The following is a 24223-nucleotide window of genomic DNA, read 5'->3' as shown; positions in this document are numbered from 1 at the left end:
GTTTCTGTGATTGGATTTAACAAATCTTGCTTCTTTCCATGGGGTAAGGGAGAGGACATCTCCTCTGAGCATCTGCCACCATACCTGAACAAGATTAGGGTTCTGGTTGGTAAAGCAGTGGGAGGACTAGTTAATGAGGTAAGCAACTGACAAGTTCTACCTCGGATTTCTAGTCCTTCCGACTCTAAGTTGCCATGATTCTAGAATGTAACCCAAAGATACTCTAATGAAATGCCATTTACCTTAAAATCTACTGGCCTAAGTATAGGAGATTCTTTTGTACTTAATTCCTATAGATTAGGGAAACGTAGTAAAAGCCCACCATGGCAGTGAATGAGCATAGCTTGAAGTTGGTTTGGAATTGTTTTCTGGGTCAAAAAGTTCTTAAAGACTAAGGATTACCCTTGTCACAGAAGGCAGAAAGCCTCTGCATTTAAGAAGCTGGGTCTGTGATCTCCTAGTGGGGTTCACACTTAGAAGTGAAATTGACCAGGACCGTGTGGACTAATGCTCTTATCACTGTTGCCCATAGCAAAGAACTTAGATGGAAAAGATCCCTAAATTGGTATGTCTGTCTAGCTACTATGTAGCCAGATCTGTTACAGGTCTATTTCTACAAGAGCCTTCACAAATAATATATCTTTTTCCGTGGGTTTGTTATGAAGGGAGAGCAAATGGGATAGTTTCCTTTACCTGTAAAGAAAGGTCTCCAAAGTAGCTCTCAGAAAAGACATCACTCGAGCCTACTTCATTTCTACCATAAATGTTTGTTAACAAGTATCCATGAGCCATGGCCGTGTTGGCCTGTGCAGCATATTTCAGATGTCAAGGCACAGCCCCTTTTTGGTTCCTGCAGTATTTTGTGGCTGTGCCACTTCTCTTGTGTGCCTCTAATGAGGAGGACAAAAACCTAAAACTATTTAAAGCTTTTCCCCCTAGTTTCTGGCTTAAATACAGTTGAAAACTACGACGTGAAAGACAAAGACTTGAAAGGCTGTGTTTTGTTAATTAGGAATATAAAGAAAAGAGACAATCTGGAATGTCAGAGAGGTCTTCGTTGAGGCAAGGATGCTTTGGCTGAGCTTAGAGGGTTGAGCACAAGACCAGGATGGAGGCGAACATAGCATGTGTGTGGAATGGCCAGGAGGCTGAGCTGGAAAGGGCTGCGTTCTTGAGACTTGTAGTCTGAGGTCCTGGAGGACCTTCAAAGCCAGACAGACAGACTTAGTGTGATATGTTTAGCAAAGAAGCACTTGAAAATGACGTGAAAGTCAAAATTAAAGGGGTATTTTATAAAAAGTATGTAAGTCAACATGGTTAAGGGGTAGTGGGGGTAGGTACCAGGGAACTTCCTGTCTTGTAAGTGTTGTGTCTATGTAAAGAGATATCAGTTAGACTAACACTCCTGGCCTCTTTCCTTCCCTTTGCGCACTCCATGCCCAGGGAAGAGCAACTTATAGGCAAGTTTAGAAGAGGAACTGGGTGTGTATAACTCAGCCTCTCTCACAGGAAGCACTGGTTCTGGTTTGTTCCTCCAGACCTGTTCCTGCATCCATCAGTCTTTCATAGGCAGTCCCGCAGGAGGGGTAATCTGTGGTAATCAGTACTGCTTATTACTCAGAGGTAAGTATGTGTAGTCCTAGGGGTCAGATTGGTAGGAGGATCCCTAAGCTGCATCTTCCAACTGGCTGATGTTCTCCATGTGTCTGACAATGTCCGTCAGTCTCAATTGGTTTAAAACTTGGGTGAGTGAAGGAATGCTATTTATTGCTTCCCCTCAGCCTACCTCCCCCCACCCAGTATCGGATGGATTGATAAATGGAAAGAATGGAAGGGATGGAAACCAATTAGAAGACTCTGCCAGTTTTCATGCTGTAAAGTGATGAGGTCCAAACTTAGGGTGGCTGGGACCAAAGAGAAAGAAGGGCTCTAACTGGGCCATAGATCTGTTGACGGGATCTGTTTCTGATTCATTTGGTGTCCACAGATTCTAGCAGAGTCCTTTGTACATATATTCAACAAATATTTATGGAGACAGCCACAGAGTATACAGGGCTGAGAGAGACATCCAGGTCCCTGCCCTCCAGGAGAAGGAGATAGTTCTTTGAAGGAAATAAAACAAAGTATAAGATAGAGAGGGGGCTCTTGAAGGTGGTAAAGGATGGCCTCACTGAGGATGGCACCTTTGAGGGGAAAAACTGGGAGGCGTGTAAGTCAGTGGGGCTGCGGAGAGAAGTTCCAAAGCAACCTCAGAGTTCAGAGGGTGTAATGCACCCAGCTTGCTCACAGGACATAAAAGAATGTGGCTGGAATGAGAGAAGGGATGCTAGATGATGTGAGATGAGGTCACAGCAGTAGTCAGAATCCAGATTGTGTGGAACAGGATGTGGAGGCAGTGTGAGAATTTGGCCTCTGAAGGAAGGAGACAGATTGAGCCTGACAAGAGGTAGGATCAAGTGAATGCTTTTTTACTAGATACAACAAACCTTAGGGTATTAGAAGACAGGAAGAAAAGAGATTCGTGGAGGGATAATATTTAGATGTTGCAGAGGAAGAGATTCTAAAGAGGTGGGAAGGAATTAGGCCCAGAGTAGAGGTGGAAGGGTTAGCTTTAACAAGGAGGCAAGAATATTCTTTTGAGACCAGATGACCAAAATAAGAAACATCTGTTGAATACTCACGATGTGTCAGGCATTGTTCTCAGAGCTACTCATTTCTTTCTCACAAGAGTACTATTATGATAGCCCATCTTAAAGATGACAAAACTGAGACTCAGGTTAAGTAATTTGCCTATGGTCTCAAGCCAGTAAGTGCAGAATTGTGATTTCAGTTTAGGCTCATTGGCTCCAACACCTTTGGCCTTAGCCACTGTACTTCAGAGCACTTGTGCAGGACATCGGGTAGTGCAACGCTGACATGAAGTCGAGCACAGTAGGTGCAAAGGAGCCCCCTGCAGCGCACAGAATGAGGCAGTGGGGTTCAGTGTTTGGGAAGAGTAAAGAAAGTATGGAAAAATTGTTGTGGGGGTTGTGTTTGGGATCCACTATATGAATAAAAGAATGAATAGTCAGGACTAAAGATATGATAGAAATTGAGCACCATGAGTTTCTGTTTGACTGGTGCTATGGTCTGAATATTTTATGTCACTCCCAAACTTCACACGTTGAATTGTCTTCTAAACTGATGATATCAGGAGATGGCCTTTGGGAGGCGCACGGGTCATGATGGAGCGCTCATGAATAGTCTCAGTGCTCTTACTTACAGGAGACCCAGAGGAGCCCCCTAGCCCCTTTCACCACAGAAGAAATGTAATATATCTGCCAGACTTTGAAAAGCAGTCCTTTCAGGCTTGTCTTAGACCGTGTTACACTGAAGTGTCTGGCTATTCTCCATTCACTCTCCACTTTGGCTTCCTTTCACATTTATTAATCTTGTAATAAGAATTTAAATGTGTCCTTTAAATTTGCCTAGATAACTTGGCTTTAGAATATTGGCACCACATTGGGCTTTTGAATTCTTTGAAAACATTAAAATGTTGCTCTTTGTCTTTCATTGTAATCATTTCCCAATCTTTGCAATCCTATCCTTGTGACTTCCATTCATTGTGCTGACTCAGGCATTCCAGATCTTCTTGGTAAACTAGATTACCTAAATGTTTCTTTCATTTATTGTGATCTGGGATGTGCTGGTTTTTAAAAAGATAAAATTGCATGAAGTAATAAAAATGAAAGTATGTAACTGTTTAACAGTTATATAATCATGTAAGTAAATATAATATACCTCCCCTTATTATTTATATTATGACATACATATCCTGTCTGAGGGCTTCATATCAAATAGTATATAGTTTGCACAGGAGGACTGTGGGTGCTGGAGTATAGAGGCAGAAACTTTTTGTTGTTGCTTTTTACATTTCTTTCTGATTTTTTGAATAATTTTGTTACATAATTTAATACATACGTGATAAATGTGAAATAGTATCTGAAATCTGAGTCATCAGAGTAGTGTAGCCGTAGAGCCTTGGGGGTTCAGGGGAGGACAGTTGTTTTCAACTAGAGGGAATGAAGAAGGTCTTCAAGAATAGTAAGATACGGGACGCCTGGGTGGCTCAGTTGGTTGAGCAGCTGCCTTTGGCTCAGGTCATGATCCCAGCGTCCTGGGATCGAGTCCCACGTTGGGCTCCTTGCTTGGCGGGGAGCCTGCTTCTCCCTCTGCCTCTGCCTGCCACTCTGTCTGCTTGTGCTCACTCTCGCTCCTCTCTCTCTCTGACAAATAAATAAAATCTTTAAAAAAAAAAAAAAAAAAAAAAATTTAAAAAAAAAAAAAAAAAAAAAAAAAGAATAGTAAGATACTAGGACGCCTGAGTGGCTCAGTCGGTTAAACGTCTGCCTTTGGCTCAGGTCATGATCCCGGGGTCCTGGGATCGACTCCCGTGTGGGCTCCCTGCTTAGCGGAGAGCCTGTTTCTCCCTCTGCGTGCTGCTCCCTCTGCTTGTGTGCATGTGTGCTCGCTCTCCCTGACAAATAAATTAAATCTTAAAAAAGAGTAGGTAAGATTTTGTTCTAGCCTTCGTGTGAGGAAAACACGCCCAAGCAGAGGTGAGGGGAGATCTAGACAGGGAGATCAGTGAGAGAACATGCACAAAGGTTGGGAGGGGTAAGGGCTAGAAACAGCATCAGGTCACCTGGCTGGAATATGGGGGAGTGGAGAAAAGTGCCTGCATTGTGTGAAAAGGTCGCTGGGGAAAATTATAATGGAGGGATCAGACTAACATCTTCTGAACCCCCTAAACAATCTTAATACCCCTAGAAGTGGGTATTAAGTGCACCATGTTCTTGCCAAAAAAAAGTCTAAATGAATCTCAAGATCTAAATAGCAGTTGGCAGAAAGCAGGGGGAACAGAGGAACATTTGAACAATACCATGAGGATACACTCGGCCAAGTCCAGAATGTGAGAAGTTCTCCAGGACAAGTGAACTCATTTCTTAAATAAACATGTGTGGCATGAAAAAAAAAAAAAAAGGAGAACTGTTATAGATTTAAAGAGATTTAAGAGATGTATTAGCCAAATCAATGTGTGAACCTAAGTTGAACAAACCATCTGTATAAAGAAATTTTTTTAGACAATCTGGGAATATCATATATAGACTGTAGATTAGATGAGGATTATTCATGTTGTTGGGTGTGAAAGCGGGGTGTGCATGTGTATGTGTGTGTGTGTGTGTGTGTATTCAAGTTTTATCTGTCAGATTAGAGATATACCCCCTGAAGTATTTACACTAGAAATGGTAAAGTGTTAGCAATATGCTTTCAAATATTGAAGCCAAAACAACCAAAAAAGCCAGAGTCAGAGAAGGGTGGGAGATACCAAACAAGAATAGCAGAAATTTGATTTCCGAAGCTGAAGGATAGGTCCCTGGGTGTTTATTTTACTCTTCTACGTGCTTTGGAGTGTGTTTGAAATTTTCCATAATAAAATGTCTTAAGGAGTTTGAACTTTACTGGGTGGGAGGGGCTGTGCATTACCCTGATAACAGTGTGTGAGATGGCCAGGAAGAAGGAGGACTAGAGGAAGGAGCTCATTTAAGACCTGGATTAGGTCTTAAAGGTACAACTTTCTAGTTATAAAATAAAAAGTCATTGGGATGTAATGTACGGGATGGCAACTCTAGTTAATACTGTATTGCATATTTGAAAGTTGCTAAGAGAATACATCTTAAAAGTTCTCATAACAAGAAAAAAAATGTTTTGTAGTTATGTATGCTGGCGGATGTTAACTAGACATACTGTGGTGATCATTTCACAATATATGCAAATATTGGTCCATTACATCTGAATTGTACATCTGAAACTAATAAAATGTTAGATGTCAGTTATGCCACAATAAAAAACAAACAAGCAAACCTTGATTAAGGTGGTGGCCATGAGAAAGGAGACTTTTCTGAGAACAGGTAGAGGAAATAATAGCAAAAGAGGAACTCTGGCAGATTGGCTGTACAGAGATGAATGAGGCGCATGGTGGGAACAGTGCCCTTCTTCCTCTGCAGTAAAGCAGTCGTCCTTAAACTGCGGCGCTGGTCCTGCAGGACGGCGAGAAGAGGAAGAAGGGGTTTTCACTGCAGAGGACCTGGACCGGGTCTTCATACCAGCCAAATAGGAACGCAATGGGGAAATGAATTCAGGGGTGGGTTGGGTTTTTTTTTCCTCTTTTTCACAAGGAATTACTCATGGTTTCAGTATGAAATTTTTGGGTACAGTGATTTCATTTTGATCAGCCTTTCCTATTTAATTGAGGAAATGGTGATAATCCTTGTCAGTGGTTCCATCTGAATCATTTATGATATTAGTTAAGATAGATTTTACACTACTCATTTGTGAAATTGAACAATTTACAATAATGTGTGGGACGTTAATTAAATGAGTTGAAATGATGATAGGGTCTGGGGAAATAAAGGTTGAACTATAAATTAATGAAAGCTTAGATATAAATATGTACCTTGTGATTTGTCTGTAGCCAAATATTAAAAATAAACTTAAGATAGAAACAGAAAGTAGCAGTTGTTCGAGGTTAAAGAGGACTGGTCATTCTTCTGCCCTCCACATTTCAAAGACCATCAGTACTTCACACAGGAAGTATTAGTAAGGTCTGATATAACTAGACCCTCCGGAGAGGAACATGCACCCCAGAGGATAGCTTTCTGATCCCGTTTGCTCTCTTCTTGACTGTTCTTTTTCAAGAAATTAGCGCTACAAACTGCAGCCTATAAATATGGGCCATTTCCTATGATCAGCACCAATCTCTTCTTTCTCAGTTTAATGTACCTATTTAGAGAGGGCTGAGCCAAGTGGGGGAGAAAAATCTGGAAACACAATGCATTCTCCACCCTTACTCTGCATTGAGAAGGTGAGGGGACTTTTGAGACACCCAGGCAGGACTTCTAACCCAGTCCACCCCAACTGGCAGCTACCACCCTAGCTTGGACAGCCAGAGAGAGATGAGTTTTTAATCAGATTTGCTGCTGGCTTGGACCCAGTTAAAGCAGAATTTCTAATTCATGCTTGCTATTATAGAAAGCTCGCAGAGAAGAAAGAAAAGGAGAGAAAAATTCCTAGCTAAAAGCAAAAAAGGTAGTTTTTATTTTACTCAGGGATGCGTAGCTGAGCCATTGGGTCACAGGACAGATGGGGATGGAGGGACACATGGTTATGAGTCTTATTATGGAAAAGATTGAACTACCATCAGCGCTTGATGGAAATGAGAGGGGGAGAAGTAGCAACAGTGTCTCTAACAGCACTATCTCCCTTATTGCATTATCAGAAAAGATAGATAACTGAGAATAGGCATCCATTATCTCTCTACAAAGGGATTAGTGTAGGTTGCAAGAAATTAATGGCTTTTGAGTTATCACAGAAATACTAATGAATGTCAGGACTGGAGATGTAAAGCAGGTAAAATTGGCTTTTCTCTGCCTCATTTCTCTCCTTTTCTCATTTGGTTTGCTATTTTAAGATCTAGATCTGTGTTACCTTTTTTTTTTTTCCCCTCTAAAGCCAAGATCAGATATCAGACCCTTTGGGAGTATGATTTGTCTTCTTTAGGGAATGGCTCAATTAGTTTATGACTGTCTCTGATGTGTGTTAGTAAAGAAATTAAGAAACAGAGTGAAATGAAAATTTCAGAAATGGAAATCTCTACCAGGGAGGGGTGCTGCTTCTTGCATGGATGTCATTTTCACGCCTGATGAACGTATCAGGAAGTCTCCCAATGACAGTCTCCTTTATTAAAGTACTAAACTTGCATACATTGCAGCTAAGTATTGATTAAATATGCCACACCAGATAAACTTGGGGAACAGGGGAAGAGAAAGAAATTTTACCTACTATATGCTGAGCTTTGTGCTAGGAGCTATAATTTTCATTCAACGAGTACTTTTTAAGAGCCTACTGTGTACTAGGCATTGTACTTTGTGCTATGATAATAAGGTTGAAAGACAAACATCTCTGTCCTCAGTAGAGCTTACAGTCCAAGGGGAAGGACAGGCTTCTTTAAAAACTTCAAAATTCATTTTATTTATTTAGATATTTAAATACACTGTTTTACTACACCTGACAGGAACCCATCAGAGAGGAATTATAGGGATACCTGTTACTGACCCAGGGCTGTGTGTTTATAGGTGAGGGGTTGGGGGAGTCAGGACAGACTCTGTTCCTGAAAGAGAGGATGGCTAAGTGATGAAGGGTTAGTGTGTGGTAACGGGGGGAAGCAGTGGGAAGGAACACTGTAAGCGGCGGGAACCGTATAAGCCCGTCCAGGCTCAGAGGTGAGAGAGAACTGCTATGTAAGCAGAGACCTAAAACGAGTCGGTTGAGTCAAGCCTGGGGAGGTGGTTATAAGACAGAAGGCTCATGAACTGGCCTTGAGGACTCATGGGGTGTCTGAAAATCAGGAGTTTATCAGCGGTGCACTTCTTGCTGTCACTCTGTCCTTTCCATTGACCCTTCCTGGCTGTCCTAACCCAAAGAAAGGTGGGAATATTAGCAAGGAGTTAGGTCAAGTGACAGGAGGAATGTTCTTTCTTATGTATTTGCTGCTCTGTAGAATGTTTCCTAGAAAACATGGAATCCTAGGGAAGTACAGTTATTTCATGGGCCCATGGGGGATAATCCTAGTTATTCCTGTATTTCTGTTTTCCACACAGTCCTCTGCATGTCACACTGATATTTCAAACCAACGCCCCTCTGTACTTAATCTTACACTCATAATTCCACCTTTGTGAAGTTTTTTAGACCTGAAATTTCCCCCCAATTACATCTTGTCAGTTGTACTATCTTGAAATTGTACTGCTTCTACTGTGTTTGCTTTGAAACAGAAAGATGTCCTTCTATCTCTTTAGTTTCTTGCACCTGCCTTTTCATCTCATTGAGTTCATTCATATTCATAAATTAATACACGTTACTTTTTTTTTTTTTCTTTCTAGAACACAAGCAGGCATTCCCAAACATTCTGAAGAAGGGGTACCTGGAGATTAGGAAGGACCACGACAGTTACTGGCAAAGCTGTTACGCAGAACTCTCCCCCTACAACTTGTACTTCTACAGCCTTGACAGCAGTGGCAATCAGGCCCTCTATGCCACCTACCAGCTTTCACACTTCCAGAGCATATCTGTTTTGGGCAACCTCGAGGCCAGGCTGGTGGATACCGTTCTGTATGACAACACTCAGCTGCAGTTAAAGGCAGAATCACCATGGGAGGCTTTGGACTGGGGGCAGAAGCTTTGGGAAGTCGTGCACGCCACCGTGCCTGGTTACGTGGGGCGGCAGGATGAGCTGGCCAACTCACCAGGGCTTGGTCACCACGTTGACTGTACACAGAATCACTGTTTACAGAAGAAATCCAGTGAGCTGCTCGCACCATCCCCTGTCTTGGATAGCCCCAAACAATACGAAAACATCATCAAGTCAGGGACGCTGTACAGGCTCACTGTCCAGAACAACTGGAAGGCATTTACTTTCGTGCTGAGCAGAGCCTACCTTATGGCTTTCCAGCCTGGCAAGCTAGATGAGGACCCCCTGCTAAGCTACCATGTGGACGTGTGTCTGGCTGTCCAGGTGGACAACTTGGACGACTGTGACTCTTGCTTTCAAGTCATCTTCCCCCAAGATGTGCTCCGCCTCCGCGCAGAGACCCGGCAGAGGGCAGAGGAGTGGATGGAGGCTCTGAAAACAGCAGCCAATGTGGCGAGGAGTTCAGAGCAAAACCTGCAAGTCACCCTGAGGAGCAAACCCAAGGATCAGATGGGTGGGCACGAACTCAGGAAGAACAAACGTCAGTCTGTGACCACCAGCTTCCTCAGCATTCTCACAACTCTGTCTTTGGAGCGAGGACTCACTGCTCAGAGTTTCAAATGTGCAGGTATGCAGCAAAGGTTTAGTCTAAAGCTTATTAAAGAACAATCCTGAATCCCGCCATTGGAATTCACTTTAAAAATCCCCTCAGTGGGTCTCTTGTTTAAAAAGCATCTCCTTCAAGGAGTTCGCTACATCAAAACATCTATCTTTATGCCATGTGGTGACGTAAGTAGAAGCAGATAGGATATACCCCACTGAGTCAAAATGACTTAGCTGAAGCATAGAATTTAGGCTTCTTGTGTCTGCTGTGATTCCATTTCCTCTGTCTTCTTAAATAAAGGTCACAGGGAATGTGGCTGCACAAATTGTCTCAAAGGAGATATGCAGGCCCAAAGCTGTCTGCTGACACTCCTTAGGGAAGAAAAATGTTCATGGAGACTGTCATTGATCATGACCTTGTCAAATCCTCTTAAGGTAGAATCTAGAGTCAGCCGTGACAGAAAATCTGGAGGTGGCTAACCGCAGGGTAGATGACGATTCAGTAGATGACCTCTGAGTCATGGTAGGCCTGTACCTCATCCTGGGGAAGCCAGGGCTTCTAGAACTGCTGTGGAAGGGTGAGGCACAAAGTGGAGTTCAAGGCCAGTCATCTGTTATTTCTTAAAACCCTATTACCGCTTCTCTCCCCTACTTCCCATTCCTTTCGTTTTTTCCCCCAACCAGTGAACTAGACAATAAAACCCTCACTAAACCAAATCTATATATCTACTATATATTTTTATTTTATTTATTTATTTATTTGGCAGACAGAAATCACAAGTAGGCAGAGAGGCAGGCAGAGAGAGAGGAGGAAGCAGGCTCCCTGCTGAGCAGAGAGCCTGATGCGGGGCACAATCCCAGGACCCTGAGATCATGACCTGAGCTGAAGGCAGAGGCTTTAACCCACGGAGCCACCCAGGTGCCCCTATATATCTACTATAAACTAAATGAAATTATTTTGCTTTCACTAAACCCCACAATTTGGACAAGAAATGTATCCTTAAGGTAAATTTGCCACGAAGGTAATTTAATTGGAAACCTGATTTGGAAGATTTTAATTCAAGTGTATCAATTTAATTATGTTGTTTTAAAAAAGAAGAGGAAGCTCACCACCAGCCAAGATCAAATTTTCAATTTTTGCTTCTCTCTGCCTTAAAACCCAAATAGTGGTGGCACAATGAAAATTTCAGTTTAGGTTATTTGGAATGATTGCCTTTTCTATTGACAAATAATAGACCTAAAGAGGCGATGAAGTGGATCATCCGTGCGCTCTCTGGAGGGCCTCAGTAACTATGAAGCAGAAAGTTGTAGAGTTGGGGGGGGGAGACCAGCAACTCTGAGCTGGTAAGGAAGCCTTCCTAGGTGATATGCATGTATCTGCAGGCATGAATGACCTTGTGGTAAGTCAGCCAGCTACTTTCGCAAAATTTTTCGAAATAAGGGAATACTAGCTTTACCACTGCTTTTGGAAATTATTGACATTTTAGTGTTCTTTTTTAAAGATATTTTATTTATTTGAGAAAGCAAGAGAGAGCATGGGTAGGGAGAGAGGCAGAGGGAGAGGGAGAAGCAAACTCCCCAGTGGGCAGGGAGCCTGATGTGGGGCTTGATCCCAGGATCCTGAGATCATGACCTGAGCCGAAAGCAGAGGCTTAACCCCCTGAGCCACCCAGGCTCCCCTTTAGTGTCTTATATCAGTGCATATATTTCAAAGTTCAGTCATCCAACCATAATTTATTGATGCTGACTCTGTGAAGATTCTGGAATTATGATACACTTCTGTGGGTTTGGATTGCTGATAGGGTCAACAAATCTGTTGTGTTATTGGAGTCAAGGAGAATAAATAGCTCAGCTTAATTTTCAAAGCAGAGACTGGAATAGCTGAATTGGGAAACTGTCTAGTAAAAGGAGGAAGAAAAGTCTCAGGGATTACACAAGGATTGTCACATAGTTGACCCCTAATTCACCTTGCTCTCATAAGTTTGCTTCCCGATGGAGTGTGCACTGCCCACATTCTGGACTGCATTAGCAGCGTTTCTAGCACACAGTGGAAGGAGAAATGCAAGTAGGGGTAGCATTCAGCAGGTCCATCACATACTAGCAGTTGGAGAGACGAAAACAGGAAGAAGACAAAAGTGAGTAGAAGAGGCAGGGAGAAGGAAACTAGAGAAAAAGAGGGAAGGATTACATAATGGGCAGGGATAGAACTTTTGGGCAGCTGCTTTAGGTTCCATGTGGTAGGGGATCTCCCTTTGCTGTCTAAATGTCCTCATTTGGTTTGGCCTGGCTGGGGGTGGCTGGTAGTAGGGAACCCAGGAGGCAGGAGAAATGATATCTAAAACTCATTTGTTCTGCTCAGCTCTTACCTTCATGCTCTGTTTTGGAGTTCTGTAAGGCAGAGGTAGTTTTCGAATCTGGGGTGGGGAGAAGTCAGTCCTAATTTGTGTAGTATGGTGGATTCCAAAGTAGAGATTTTTAAATTTCATTTTAGTACCCCTTCCATTGGAAAATGCTACATTCAGTTGCTTCGTGCTACACATGGTCACTTCATTTTCCTTAATTGTAGCATGAATACTGGTTTCCTACCCCAGGTAGGAATACTTCATCTCCTGTAGGGGGCAGAGTCTCAAAAGAAAAAGGCTAAAACTTGTTAAGCAAACCTCTGAATGTTTTTAAAATTACTTGACAGGTTGTTCATTATATTAAAGATTATTATAGCAGATGGGACTTTAAAAATTGATCTCTCACAGACACAGTTAATCTAAACCAGCTGTTGTATTCATTTAGTATTTGAGTCCCCTAACTTTTCATCCTTACAAAAATATCCATTTGGTGAAAAATCTAGTTGCATAGTATGTTTACCTTCTAAAAACATCAAAATGCTAACTAAATTGTTTTTATTTGAACTTGGCATTATCTGTTATTTTAAGGAGAAGCTAATTCAGAGTATTTCACAGTCGTAGTGAGTGTCTTTAGAATGTAAGTTTTTACGCCCACTTAGTCCCTCCCCCTTTAAATATTTTTGGGGGGGATTTATTTATTTATTCCCTTTAAATATTTTTGAGGAAAAAACTTTGAAAGTGGAAGATTGCCCTGAGCAGCTCTTTATGATGATGTCATTCGGTTGCTATCTGGGCGAGCTACAAATGTTGGCTTTTAAATCTACATTATAGTGCACTTGGCCTTCTTTCACTAAATTCTTTCTGTAGGTGAAGAATTTTTGATATCCTTTTTGGAAACTTAAGGAGCCCTGCAGAGAAAATTGACCACGACCATCCCAAAATGCCTGAGGTTATGGTTTTGAAAATACGTGCTTATATATAACTGTGTATTTCTTAACATGCGCTTGAACTTTTTATAGTTGGATTTGATGATGTGTGGTTTGTTCCATGGCTTCCTCTCAGCTCCATGGCTGCCTCACACTAGGAAGCCACAGCCACAGTGGTCATCTTGTTGTTCTGGAACCTACCTTGGTCATTCTTGCCTTCAGGGCCTTTGTACTTGCATTCCTTCTTCCTGAAAACATGCCATTGGAAATGAAGTTCTTTTCTTCCTTCTCCTGTTTATCATGGGCTGAGTTTCTGCCCACGTGCCAAAAACCCAGGTGCATCTGGAGAAGTCTGTACTACAAGAAAGCAGACGTGGTCCCTGCCCTCATGGAACCTACAGTCTACTCAGGGAGCCCAACATTAGTCACATCAGCACGTCATGAGTGTCAGATGGCCACTGTGACAGAGTTAGGTGGTGGCAATACAACTATATGAAATAGCAGCTATTCAGTCGTTTTTGACCCGCAAAAGGAGTTTGATAAGGTTCAACTAAACATGTGATCCTGAAGTAACAGAGGGTTCCTTTTTTTTTTTAAATTTGACAGAGATCACAAGTAGGTGGGGTAGGGGAGCGGGGGTGGGAAGCAGTCTCCCTATTGAGCAGAGAGCCCAATGCGGGGGCATCAGTCACAGGACTGCTGGGTTATGACCTGAGCGAAAGGCTGAGGCTTAACCGACTGAGCCACCCAGGTGCCCCTCACAGAAGGTTCCTGAGCAGAGAGAGCATATGATGCAAGCAAGTGGTATTTCAGAACAATTAATTTGGTGCTGCTTTAGTACAGCTTTTCAGGAACACCTCTGTGGAAGAAAACGAGGTCCGATTCTCTAGTGAAGTTACTGGTTGGGATTCAAAATTGGGTTTGGCAATGGGGCACCTGTGGAATTAAAAATTAATACTAAAACATGATTATGCAGCTTATTAAAATATTTATGAAGTATATACCTGTAAGTCGTTCTAAATTAGGTTGCTCACAAAATGCTGTATAAATTAGATCACAGGGCAGCAGTCCTGTTTTCTTCAGGAATTAGACATGTGTACATACCTGTTTCCTTTCAGTAGATAGATGCATGGTTCTCTTGGCACAAGTACATACAGCTGTTTTTCCTGTAATTTCCTGGCAATCGAGAAACCTACCAATTGAGTACTATAATCAAAGGGCTCAGGGCCTCGTTTTAGGTGCTGAGGGGGCTACAAAGCTCACCGTTTAAAGCATTCTTTCTGTTCCTGCTTTGTAATCTGGGAGTGATATCCGATGGCCACTGTGGGACGGTGCTCCTGATTATGGACTGAAGTTGAATAATGCTAACAGAAGAGAGAGCAAGAAACATAGTGAGCCGAGGGGATCCCCTCCACTATTTTCACACTGTCAGGTTTATGGTTTTACTCCTTTGGCTGCTGTTTAACCTCTTGGGACTGCTGTTGGTAATTACATCTCTCAGGCATTAAGAGATTTTGCTTTCCTTTCCCCCCCAAGTCCTTGGGAGGAGTAAGCCCAAGGGGGGGGGGGGGGGGTTTGCTGTGAATTCTTCAGCCATTTAGTGCAAATTCCTGTAATTACCGGCATTGTGTCCTTCCTGAATGGCACATAATACAGCAGAAGCCATTCCTAATTGAGACCTTACAGGAGGTACAAATCCTCTCTTTGTTCAGCCTGACAAATTAGTGCCAGAAAGTGGCAGGGTCCGAGTGGGAATCAAAGGCAAGAAACACAAAGATGGAACTTAAGGCTACAGTAATAACCCTCTCTTGTCCCAAAGGGAAAAAAGGAATGACCAAGGAGAAATGAAGTTTTTTTTTTTTTGTTATAAATTCCCTTGACATGACAGCACCTCGGGGCTGCTCTATTTATTTAGCAAAAGTGATTAAATAGTAATACAACAGGGCTGCCCATTGTTTCCCTGGGTACCCCCACCTCACAGACCCCTGCTGCCTCGGCTAATTGATTGACAATGAACCTCTGATAAAGAAGTATGTTGTTAGGACCTGAGGTGGTGGGGGGAGCATTTTTTCCCCCTCTCTTTGTGTGTCTGAGTGTGTGTGTGTGTGTGTGTGTATGTGTGTGTGTCTGTGTCTGTGTGTGTGCATGCGCGTGATTTCTTTTTTTTTTTTTGAATTGCACTCCAGTTTTTCTTGGCCCCCACCCTTTTTCTCCCCCTCTCTCCCCTTGCTTTTTTTCCCCTCAGAGCTTTTCAGTGGCTGCTCCCAGCTGATAAAAACAGGTAGAGAGGAATTAGAATCCTAGTGCAGGCGTTTGACAAGTTTATCTTGGGAGCAAACTTCCTCTCCCCCTGCTCCACTTAAGACAAAACAGTGGTGTTTGAAGAGAGAAAAGGGGAAAGGGACTGATTATTGGCACGTTGGGATCACAAGAGTCTTTTGTTGTTTCTCATTTTGTGAGGATGGATGTCTGAAACTAGTCTATGAACTAAGGTTTTTCTGTTAAATTACTTACCCAACTTGTTGAAAATCTGTGTACTAGTAACACTTACATGTTGGGGTGAGGACGGTTGTGGAGTAAGAAATAGCGATTTGAAAGATGCATCTCCCCTCGGCCCCTGAGAAGCCGGGGTTGGCTATTCTGGCTGCTGGTGGTGTAACTCAGTAACCCCGGGATGCTGAAAACCGTGGGAAGATGACTAGCGGCAGATCATTAATAGCCGTTGGTTATAGATGCTCAACTAGCTAAGCAGAAGCTAAATCCCTAATTTAACTCCGTTACAGCTGCAAAAACAAATCATTTCAAGCCCCTCTGAAAGCAAAATATGTTAAACAAACAGTATCGACCTTGTTAATACCGCATGGCATTTTGCATGATAAATGAAGGCGTCTTTCTGGCAAAGGCCTATTTTATGACATCGCTTAGACATAAGGGATACCTTTACCCTGGTAATACAAGCATCCCTGATGGAAAGTATGGAGTGGTTAATTATTCATTAAATAGTTGCCCGTCTGGAAGTAAGCAATATTTCTGGGTTAGGCATAGTTACTTACTGGCCTTAAAGTAAATCATACAGAATAGCAATTCTTAAGAAGAAGAGAAATTGAATTTGGGAGCTGATTATGCATATGCATGTAGGTAAAGAAAGATATGTAGGTTTTTAAGTGCCAAGAAGAGAAGTCGTATGTTATGCTCTGGAGTTGGGCTAGACTACGTCTAGCGTAGTCAAAATCTGTTTCAATTCTCATGTGAAAAATTAGGGGATCCTCCACTAGCCAAAGCACAGTATCTGCTAAGTATCTCTGTTCTGAACAGAGAGACAGAAATAAAAAGATGGACTTTCCTTGATATCTCTAGTTCCTATCTTTAGTACAATTTTCAAATTTGTCTTTCACTTGCTAGGAATGATAGTAAGGTGAAGATTTATTTGAATTAAGAAATAAGCAGATAGCCAGTTGGAGGAGAATAAGACAAGAAAGAAAAGCTTAGATATTCCCCTCAAAGCCTACAAACAGCTTGAATAATAGAGTATAGTTTAGTTTGTTGTTGCTTTCTTACCTTGTATTGTCTGTTGTTTTGTTTCTTAGTGTATTGGGTTGTTGTCTCCCAGAGGAGAAATCTTGTGTGTGTGTGTGTGTGTGTGTGTGTGTGTGTGTCCTGACAGGCAAAGTTTTATTTCCCCAACCTTGAATATGACCATGGAGGGGTTGTTGATAGTAAAATCTTTAAGAGGAGTTTTGGTGGAGGGTTCATTGCTACAAGCCTTTATGAAGCCCCTCATGTGTGCCGCACACATGCTCTGCCAGGCACCTTGGGATATGCAGTCAGGAATAATTTATGCGGGCTGTGCTCTTGGAAGATTTACAGAATCCCCTCCAAGAGGATATGGGAACTTGAAGAAAGTAGAAGAATGGGACTGGGAGGTAAGGGGCTAGGCTGTCGTTGCCACTGGCTTGGAGACCAGTACATCCCCTCTCTGCTTAGGCTAGAGAATCCCTGTTGTAGAGAATTTGAAAGCTAAAGAACTAAAGTACTGTGTCTTCCCACCTCTCCATTCAAAACTTCATCCTGAGATTTCCTATAGAATTAAACTCAGGGAAATCTCCTTGGCTTTTACTACCCATCTATCAAAGATAAACTTGAATTTCTGTTGCGTAGTTGTGTAGTTGGTGCTGTGGGAGATACAAGAGAAGCATAGATATGGTCTGGACCCCCTGCATTTTATAGTCTGGTTGTGGATGCACAAAGGAAAATGAGGGGTTACTAGACAGGTCAAGTCCATGCCATATGGCGCTTAATGTTCAGAAAATTATCTGGGCTCCGCCCCCCTCCCCTCCCTTCTGGGGACTATATCCATAGGTATTCACAATGGTCCAGAATTTGACATGTATTAAAACAGCCTCAAACACAACAAGGCTGTCCCAAACCCCTGGTAATAGAATCATTTAGCTTTATACGAAGAAGGTTGGGAAAGCACCAAATTCCACCTGTGGTATGTGCCCAGGCTGACTTTGAGAAGTTCGTGCTATAAGACCCACAGTTCTTATGAGGTTTTCTAAAATGAAAACAACACATCAGCAGGGCTTATGGTGGTTTCATGTGTGCTAAGTGTTCATGACAGGATCAAGCATGCTTTCCTTATTGGGGAGCAGAAAATTGTAGAATTGTTGAAGGCACAGAGTAGAGTAGAAAGCTCAATTTATAAAATGAAGCTTTTTTGAGTAAAAAGAATTAAAAGGCTGGTTCTGTTAAAGAAAATTAAAAAAAGAAAAGCATTTGGCAAAATCCTTAAGACAGAGAAGCATGAGTTTCCCGAGATTATGTTTCTGTCATTTTGGGAATGATCGGCAGCTTTACTCAAGGATTGCTGACTAATGGATCCTGATCAGCCTAGAGGGTTGTTTGTTGGTAAAGTTACGATGTGATAATAATGAGAATGAGCCTCACTTAGTGGTTAAATGGTTATCCGGAATCAGACTGGGTTTCCAGATTTGCTACTCACTGTATGACCCTGTGTACTTATTTAACCTTTCTGCATCTCCATTTTTTAACCTCAGATGTGAGAAAATAATCACATCCACCTCATCAGTTTGTAGTGAGAATAAAATGAGGTAAAAGGGCTTGGAACAGTGCCCGGCACATAGTAAGTGCATATGAGGATTAGCTCCTTTTATTATTTGTCTACATAGGACAATAATTACCCGCATAAAGATAACATAGGCATACATAATCAGATTTGCAACTCACACAAAACTAGGTTAGACAACTAATATGTTAAATGACAGAATCCAGATTCTGAAATGCAAGCTAGAGGAATGGGCCAAGCAAGATGCGACTTTAGTAGGGATAAATAGGTAGTTCCATGCTTATATTCGGAAAACGAACTACAAAGATAGAAGGCACAGGACGCTTGCTCTAATAGCAGCTCATGTGAATGTACAAATGAAGCGATGGGAGACCAGAATCTATGCTTCTGTGTTTACTTCAAAAGCATTCAAGAAACAAGTCCAGAAAGAAGAGGTTATATCCTCATTGTGTTCTGCGCTGGCCAGATCACATCCGGACGTTTCATTGACAGCAGCTGCTCTTAAAGAACAAACAGCTACATCTATCAACATGTGGTAGGTTAGTGAACCATGCCATGCACGTGTAACCTGGAATAGGAAGGACACAGGTGGTTGTACCTATGTTCTTGAAGGCTGCCACTGAGAGGAGAAAATAGACTTACTCTGGGTAACTCTACCAGACCAAGGGAACAGATATGTCCATATTGGAATGGATTTCCCTTATTTAAGATTTGATGGCCATAGATGAAAATTAGAGTGTCCAGAGCCCTGGCCAGTGAGACTGGAAGAACTGGAATTGTGACCTCAAGGCAAGACACTTAACCTGTCTAAGCTACCGTCTTCTCATCTGCAAAAGAAAGATTTACTGATTTGGCGCCTCTGTTTGTGGAAGCCCTACTATGTTCTACTGTGCTTGATCCATGGTGAACAAAATAATCCCATTATTTGCCTTCACAGAAATTGAAAATTGGAGGCCAGACAAATGAGTAATTATACCAGACAGTTGAACTCAAAGGTCTTTGAATTTCCTTCCAACACTTCCATCTGTCTGAGATATTTTAGAAGGAACAGCCTTGCTCTATGTGGTCCCTTTTATCTCTCATTCTGTGGTTCTTTGAATGTCTATAGAAGATTAGAGAAAATTAGATTAATGTGGTCCCTTCATTTAAACCTCATTTAATAAGCAATACCTTTTTCCTTTGGGGAAGATATTTTAAACCAGTAGAAATATCACTTGACTAAGAAGACAGGAGACAGGCATCTTTTTCCTGATTCTGATGTTTATCATTGGATGAATTTGCTTTTGCCCTTTTTTGCAGTCTGAATGTTTTGGTCTAGGAAATGATTTTGAATAAAAATAAATGTACATTAGGAATCTGAATACACACCGAAGTAGTAATATGACTATGGAAAAAGAATGTTCTATAGTTTGGGTTTTGAACTATTTCACATTCTAAAATTCAGAGAGATTTGATCACTTTATATAAGTAGGCTGTTTGATTTTATAGGATATAAATTTGCTTTTTGATTTATTCCTGGTATCTCATCATAGAAGTCACATGTTGGTCTTTGATATGTTTCAGAAGAATAAAATCATTTTGAATTTCAGAAGATACGGATCTTTTGATAGACCTTCCTGAACTTCATAGGCCATAGCTGTGCTGTCTCTCCTTTTTTTTTTTTTTTTTTTAAAGCTGTTCATTTCTCCCAGTCTTTGTTGCTATACTTTGGTCTGGAAAGTTCTTGTCCCTTTTTGTAGCTCCCTTTATGGTTAACATTGTTCTCATCATGTGTTCATTTCCAGCTAAACTTCTAAAGTAGTGTTAATGTACTATTAGACTGTGCATTGAATTAATAGTTTCTATTTACTGACCTTGCATTGGGACAGAAATTGGTCTAAGTGTTGTTTTAGGATAGGCTGGGACAGTCTAACTAGGGATAGGTCCGTATTCTTAATTTCTAGCTAAGTTCCTAGGAAAACTAAGTTTTTCATGGACTCCTCTAAATGTAAGAGCTACTTGAGAGGTCTTCTAAAATTCATTATACTGCCTAAAAGCAGAAACGTAAGTGAAATGAGTAAATGCGTCCCTAGATAAGGGAATCTAGTAATAGAATAATACCAGTTTATTTCTTGTAATATTATTTTCATCCAATCATTCATTCATTCAACAGACATGGGCCACATACAGTTCCAGAAATTGAGGTATGGGGATAAATAACAAGTTAATTTTAGCAGTAAAAAATATGACTATATGCAGGTTTTGTTTTGTTTTTTTAATTAAAGTACAGTTGACATACAGTGTTATATTCAGGTGGACAACATAGTGCTTATGCCGGTGCTTATATCTTGAAATATGTCAACAGGAAGTGTTTTGATTAAATCACATTAATAAGAAATGAAGAGCATAAAACTCCTTTCCATGTTTCAGAAGCAAAATGGAGGAGGCCTGCAAAGCAGTGAGCCCGATATTGGGTTACAGGCAGTGTTCTGGGTACAGTTTTTTGGTTTTTTTTTTTAAGATTTTTTATTTATTTATTTGACAGAGAGAGATCACAAGCAGGCAGAGAGGCAGGCAGAGAGAGAGTGAGAGGGAAGCAGGCTCCCTGCGGAGCGGAGAGCCCGATGCGGGACTCGATCCCAGGACCCTGAGATCATGACCTGAGCCGAAGGCAGTGGCCTAAACCACTGAGCCACCCAGGCGCCCCCTGGGTACTGTTTTGTATTACGCTTTGTTGAAGACTTTTGGGTGTAAAAAATCCTTTATACTCTTAAAGACTTCTTTATAAGCCTTCCTTGACTACCGTACCCTAATCCCCCAGGTAGAACTGAACATTCTTCCTGCATGACCCCAGTCTCCTGGACTCTTGTCATGGTCCTAGATGTGTGCCTGACTTTTCTGAAAGCAGGACCCCAGCACTTCTCAGAGTGATCAGAGCAGCATTTTCATCAGAATCAGGAAAGTGGTGAGGGGAGACATGGCTGGATACTTCCCTAGACCTGTTGAAGTTAGGACTCTGGAATTGGGTCTGGAGATTTTAACAGACTTTCCAGTTGATTTACATGCATACAAAGTTTGAGAAACCACTGCCCTAACCCATAGAATGTTTTTAGTGAATGAATCAAGCCATACTTCAGTTTTCTCTGGGTTATGTAAGTGCATTTTTTTTAACTGTTTCTTCTACATATGTCCAGCATTTTAACCATCGAGGTATCAACTGCTGATAATCCCCAGGTTTCCATGTCTTCCTTACATTCTGAAAACTACCATGGTGTTCTAGCAGGATTCTATTTAGTGATGAATACAAATGAAGAAAGAGATTAATTCAAGTCTTTTACTCCCATTCTGGCATCTTTTTTAGTACATCCTAATGTTATGCCTAGTTTCTATTTTATACTTGAGAAGCATATTTGGTATTTGAATTTCGAGATAGCCTTTACCTCCCTCATTTCCTTGCTACTGGCAGAGCAATCTTTCCCCTAGACAACCACAGTGACCTCCCAACCAGTCTCCTTTCTTGCTTCCATTCTAACCTTTCCCAGCCTTGTCTTGTAGTGAATGTGATCTTAATAAACTTCAGATTGATCCTAGTAGACCTCTCTATAGTCCTTCAGTAGCTTCCCACATCTTTGGGCATGAAGACCAGGATCCCTAAAATGACCCCGCAGGATTTGACTTCTGCCCACCTCGTCACCTTTAGCTCTTCTTGTCACTTCCTCCCACTCAACCAAGTCCCAGACATACTGACTTCACCACATTCTTCTAATATGCCATTCCTTCCCACGCCCCACAGAGCCTTTGCACATGCAGTTGCCTCTCCCTGACATACTGCCAGCATCTCCTCTACCCCCAACTCTTTCTTCAGGTCACTGCTTCAACGTTACTTTCTCAAGAACACCTTCTCCAACCAACCCCCCAGACTGACTTAGGACGTATTTAGTTCTCTCCTCTGTAATGCTGGTTTAGTACCTCGTACTCTAGCACTTATGATAATTGATGTTACAGTGTCATTTGTGTAATTGTTCATTGTTGTGTAATTGTGTCTTGTTCATTGCTGTCTCCCTGGCTCTGCGTCTGGTGCATAGTAGGTGTTCACTAAACAGTTCTAATCATTACCCTTTTGGAAAGCCAGTTACGATTTTGAAAGTTTCCAGGGACTTTAAAAAAAAAATTGACTCGGGGCGCCTGGGTGGCTCAGTGGGTTAAGCCTCTGCCTTCGGCTCAGGTCATGATCTCAGGGTCCTGGGATCGAGCCCCGCATTGGGCTCTCCACTCAGCAGGGAGCCTGCTTCCGCCTCTCTCTCTGCCTGCCTTTCTGCCTACTTGTGATCTCTTTCTCTCTATCAAATAAATAAAATCTTAAAAAAAAAAATTGACTTTACAGAGTGCCTGGCTGGCTCAGTCAGAAGAACGTATGACTCTTGATCTTGGGGTCATGAGTTTGAGCCCCACAGTTGCGTGTAGAGATTACTTAAATAAATAAGACTCAAAAAAAAATTTTTTTTTACTATGTAACCTTTTAGAGCCTTTATTGTACTGACATGAGGTATAAATATGCAACATTTCCAAACTTAGTCGACCTCCTCTTTGTAGGACTAGAATTCCTCAAACACATGGTGCAAACCCCTACTCCAGGCACTATACCATCAGAGTTTCCTCTCATATGCGCATATTGTTTCAATTCCAGCTGGTGTACTGCAGTTCAGTTCTGGCACTAGCTACCCACAATTAGCACAAACCCCATGAGTGAAGGGCTCGATCCTTCCCAAGGCTGCTCCCACTGCAGATGCCAGCCACGAGTTCAGGATGTCCCTAGGCCACCCACACTCCGACTGACTAGCTGGGGGTTCCCACAGCCCTCTCAGGTTAATAATTTGCTGAAACAACTCACAATTCCAGAAAGTGCTATACTCATAATTACTATTTTATTAAAAAGAATACAAATGAGGAGACTCAGAAGGCAAGGTCTGGGAGGGTTCCAAATGCAGACCTTCTGTGTTCTTTGCCCATGGAATCAGAGCATGTCACCCTCCCAGCACATCAGTATATTCATGAACCAGTTCATGAATAGTTCCACAGAGCTTCAGTATCCAGTTTTTATTAGGGTTTCATTATATAGGCATGCTTGATTGAATTATTGACCTGGTAATTGAACTCGGTCTCTAGCCCTCGTTCCTTTTTTTTTTTTTTTAAGATTTTGTTTATTTGTCAGAGAGAGAGAAGGCACAAGCAGGGGGAGCTGCAGGCAGAGGCAGAAGCAGGCTCCCAGGTGAGCAAGGAGCCCAATGCGGAACTCGATCCCAGGATCCTGGGATCATGACCTGAGCTGAAGGCAGATGCTTAACCTACAAACTACCCAGGTGTCCCTGTCCCTATTCCTTCTCAAGAGGCCAGGCTGGCTCAAAGTCCAAACCCTCTAATCAAGTGGTTGATCCTTCTGGTGAGCACCCTCTATCTGAAGCTATTTGGCGGCCCACCATGAGCCTCCTCAGTAGCATAAAGTCACTTGTGATCCAAGGGGCTCAAGAATAATAAAGACCCTTGTACCACTCAGGAAATTCCAAGAGTTTTAGAAGCTCCCTGCTAGGAGTGAGGGAGCAAGATGAGACAATTCTCTGTTATACAACAGTACAGACAGCAAAGACGCGGTCCAGATGAAAGGAGGAAAAGTGCTAAATATGGCTGCCCCTCAGAGAAGGAGGTGGCCTTGGCCTGTTTACCTTGTTCTCTCATTTCCAGTCTGCTGCTAGTGGGTGCCTTCCAGCACTGACTGCACTCACTCAGGGGAGCTTTCTAGTGGTATCTTCCTAGGTCTTACTGGGACTAAGCAGCTTCAGAAGCAGCCAGGAAACTGGCCCTGGTCTGCCCAACCTTTTGAGAGCCCTCTCAGGGCCCTGCCTCACCGTGGTGGGATGATGTACACATCCAGTGACTTTGTGATCCCACTCTCTGACCCAGATATACTCTTAAATCTTGGCTTAAAATAGTTTCTTTTTAAATA

The 24223-nt window shown here is 42.1% G+C and overlaps 1 protein-coding gene across 8 annotated transcripts in view; it reads left to right on the top strand.

The window, feature by feature from the left end:
• Positions 1–24223, top strand: part of PLEKHM3 (pleckstrin homology domain containing M3) — a 183016-nt gene that overhangs the window by 29364 nt on the left and 129429 nt on the right. For all 8 annotated transcript variants that reach the window (XR_006820277.1, XM_046018922.1, XM_046018924.1 and 5 more), the window contains exon 3: positions 8979–9914. Coding sequence is in view for 7 of the 8 variants with exons in the window: in XM_046018922.1 (XP_045874878.1) it covers positions 8979–9914 (936 nt within the window). In the remaining variant the exon portion in view is untranslated. The remainder of the gene's footprint in view (positions 1–8978; positions 9915–24223) is intronic.

Source organism: Meles meles, chromosome 9 (assembly GCF_922984935.1).
Source record: "Meles meles chromosome 9, mMelMel3.1 paternal haplotype, whole genome shotgun sequence".
NCBI lineage: Eukaryota > Metazoa > Chordata > Mammalia > Carnivora > Mustelidae > Meles > Meles meles.
The sequence above is the reverse complement of the archived record's forward strand: the minus strand, read 5'-3'. Positions and strand labels throughout refer to the sequence as shown.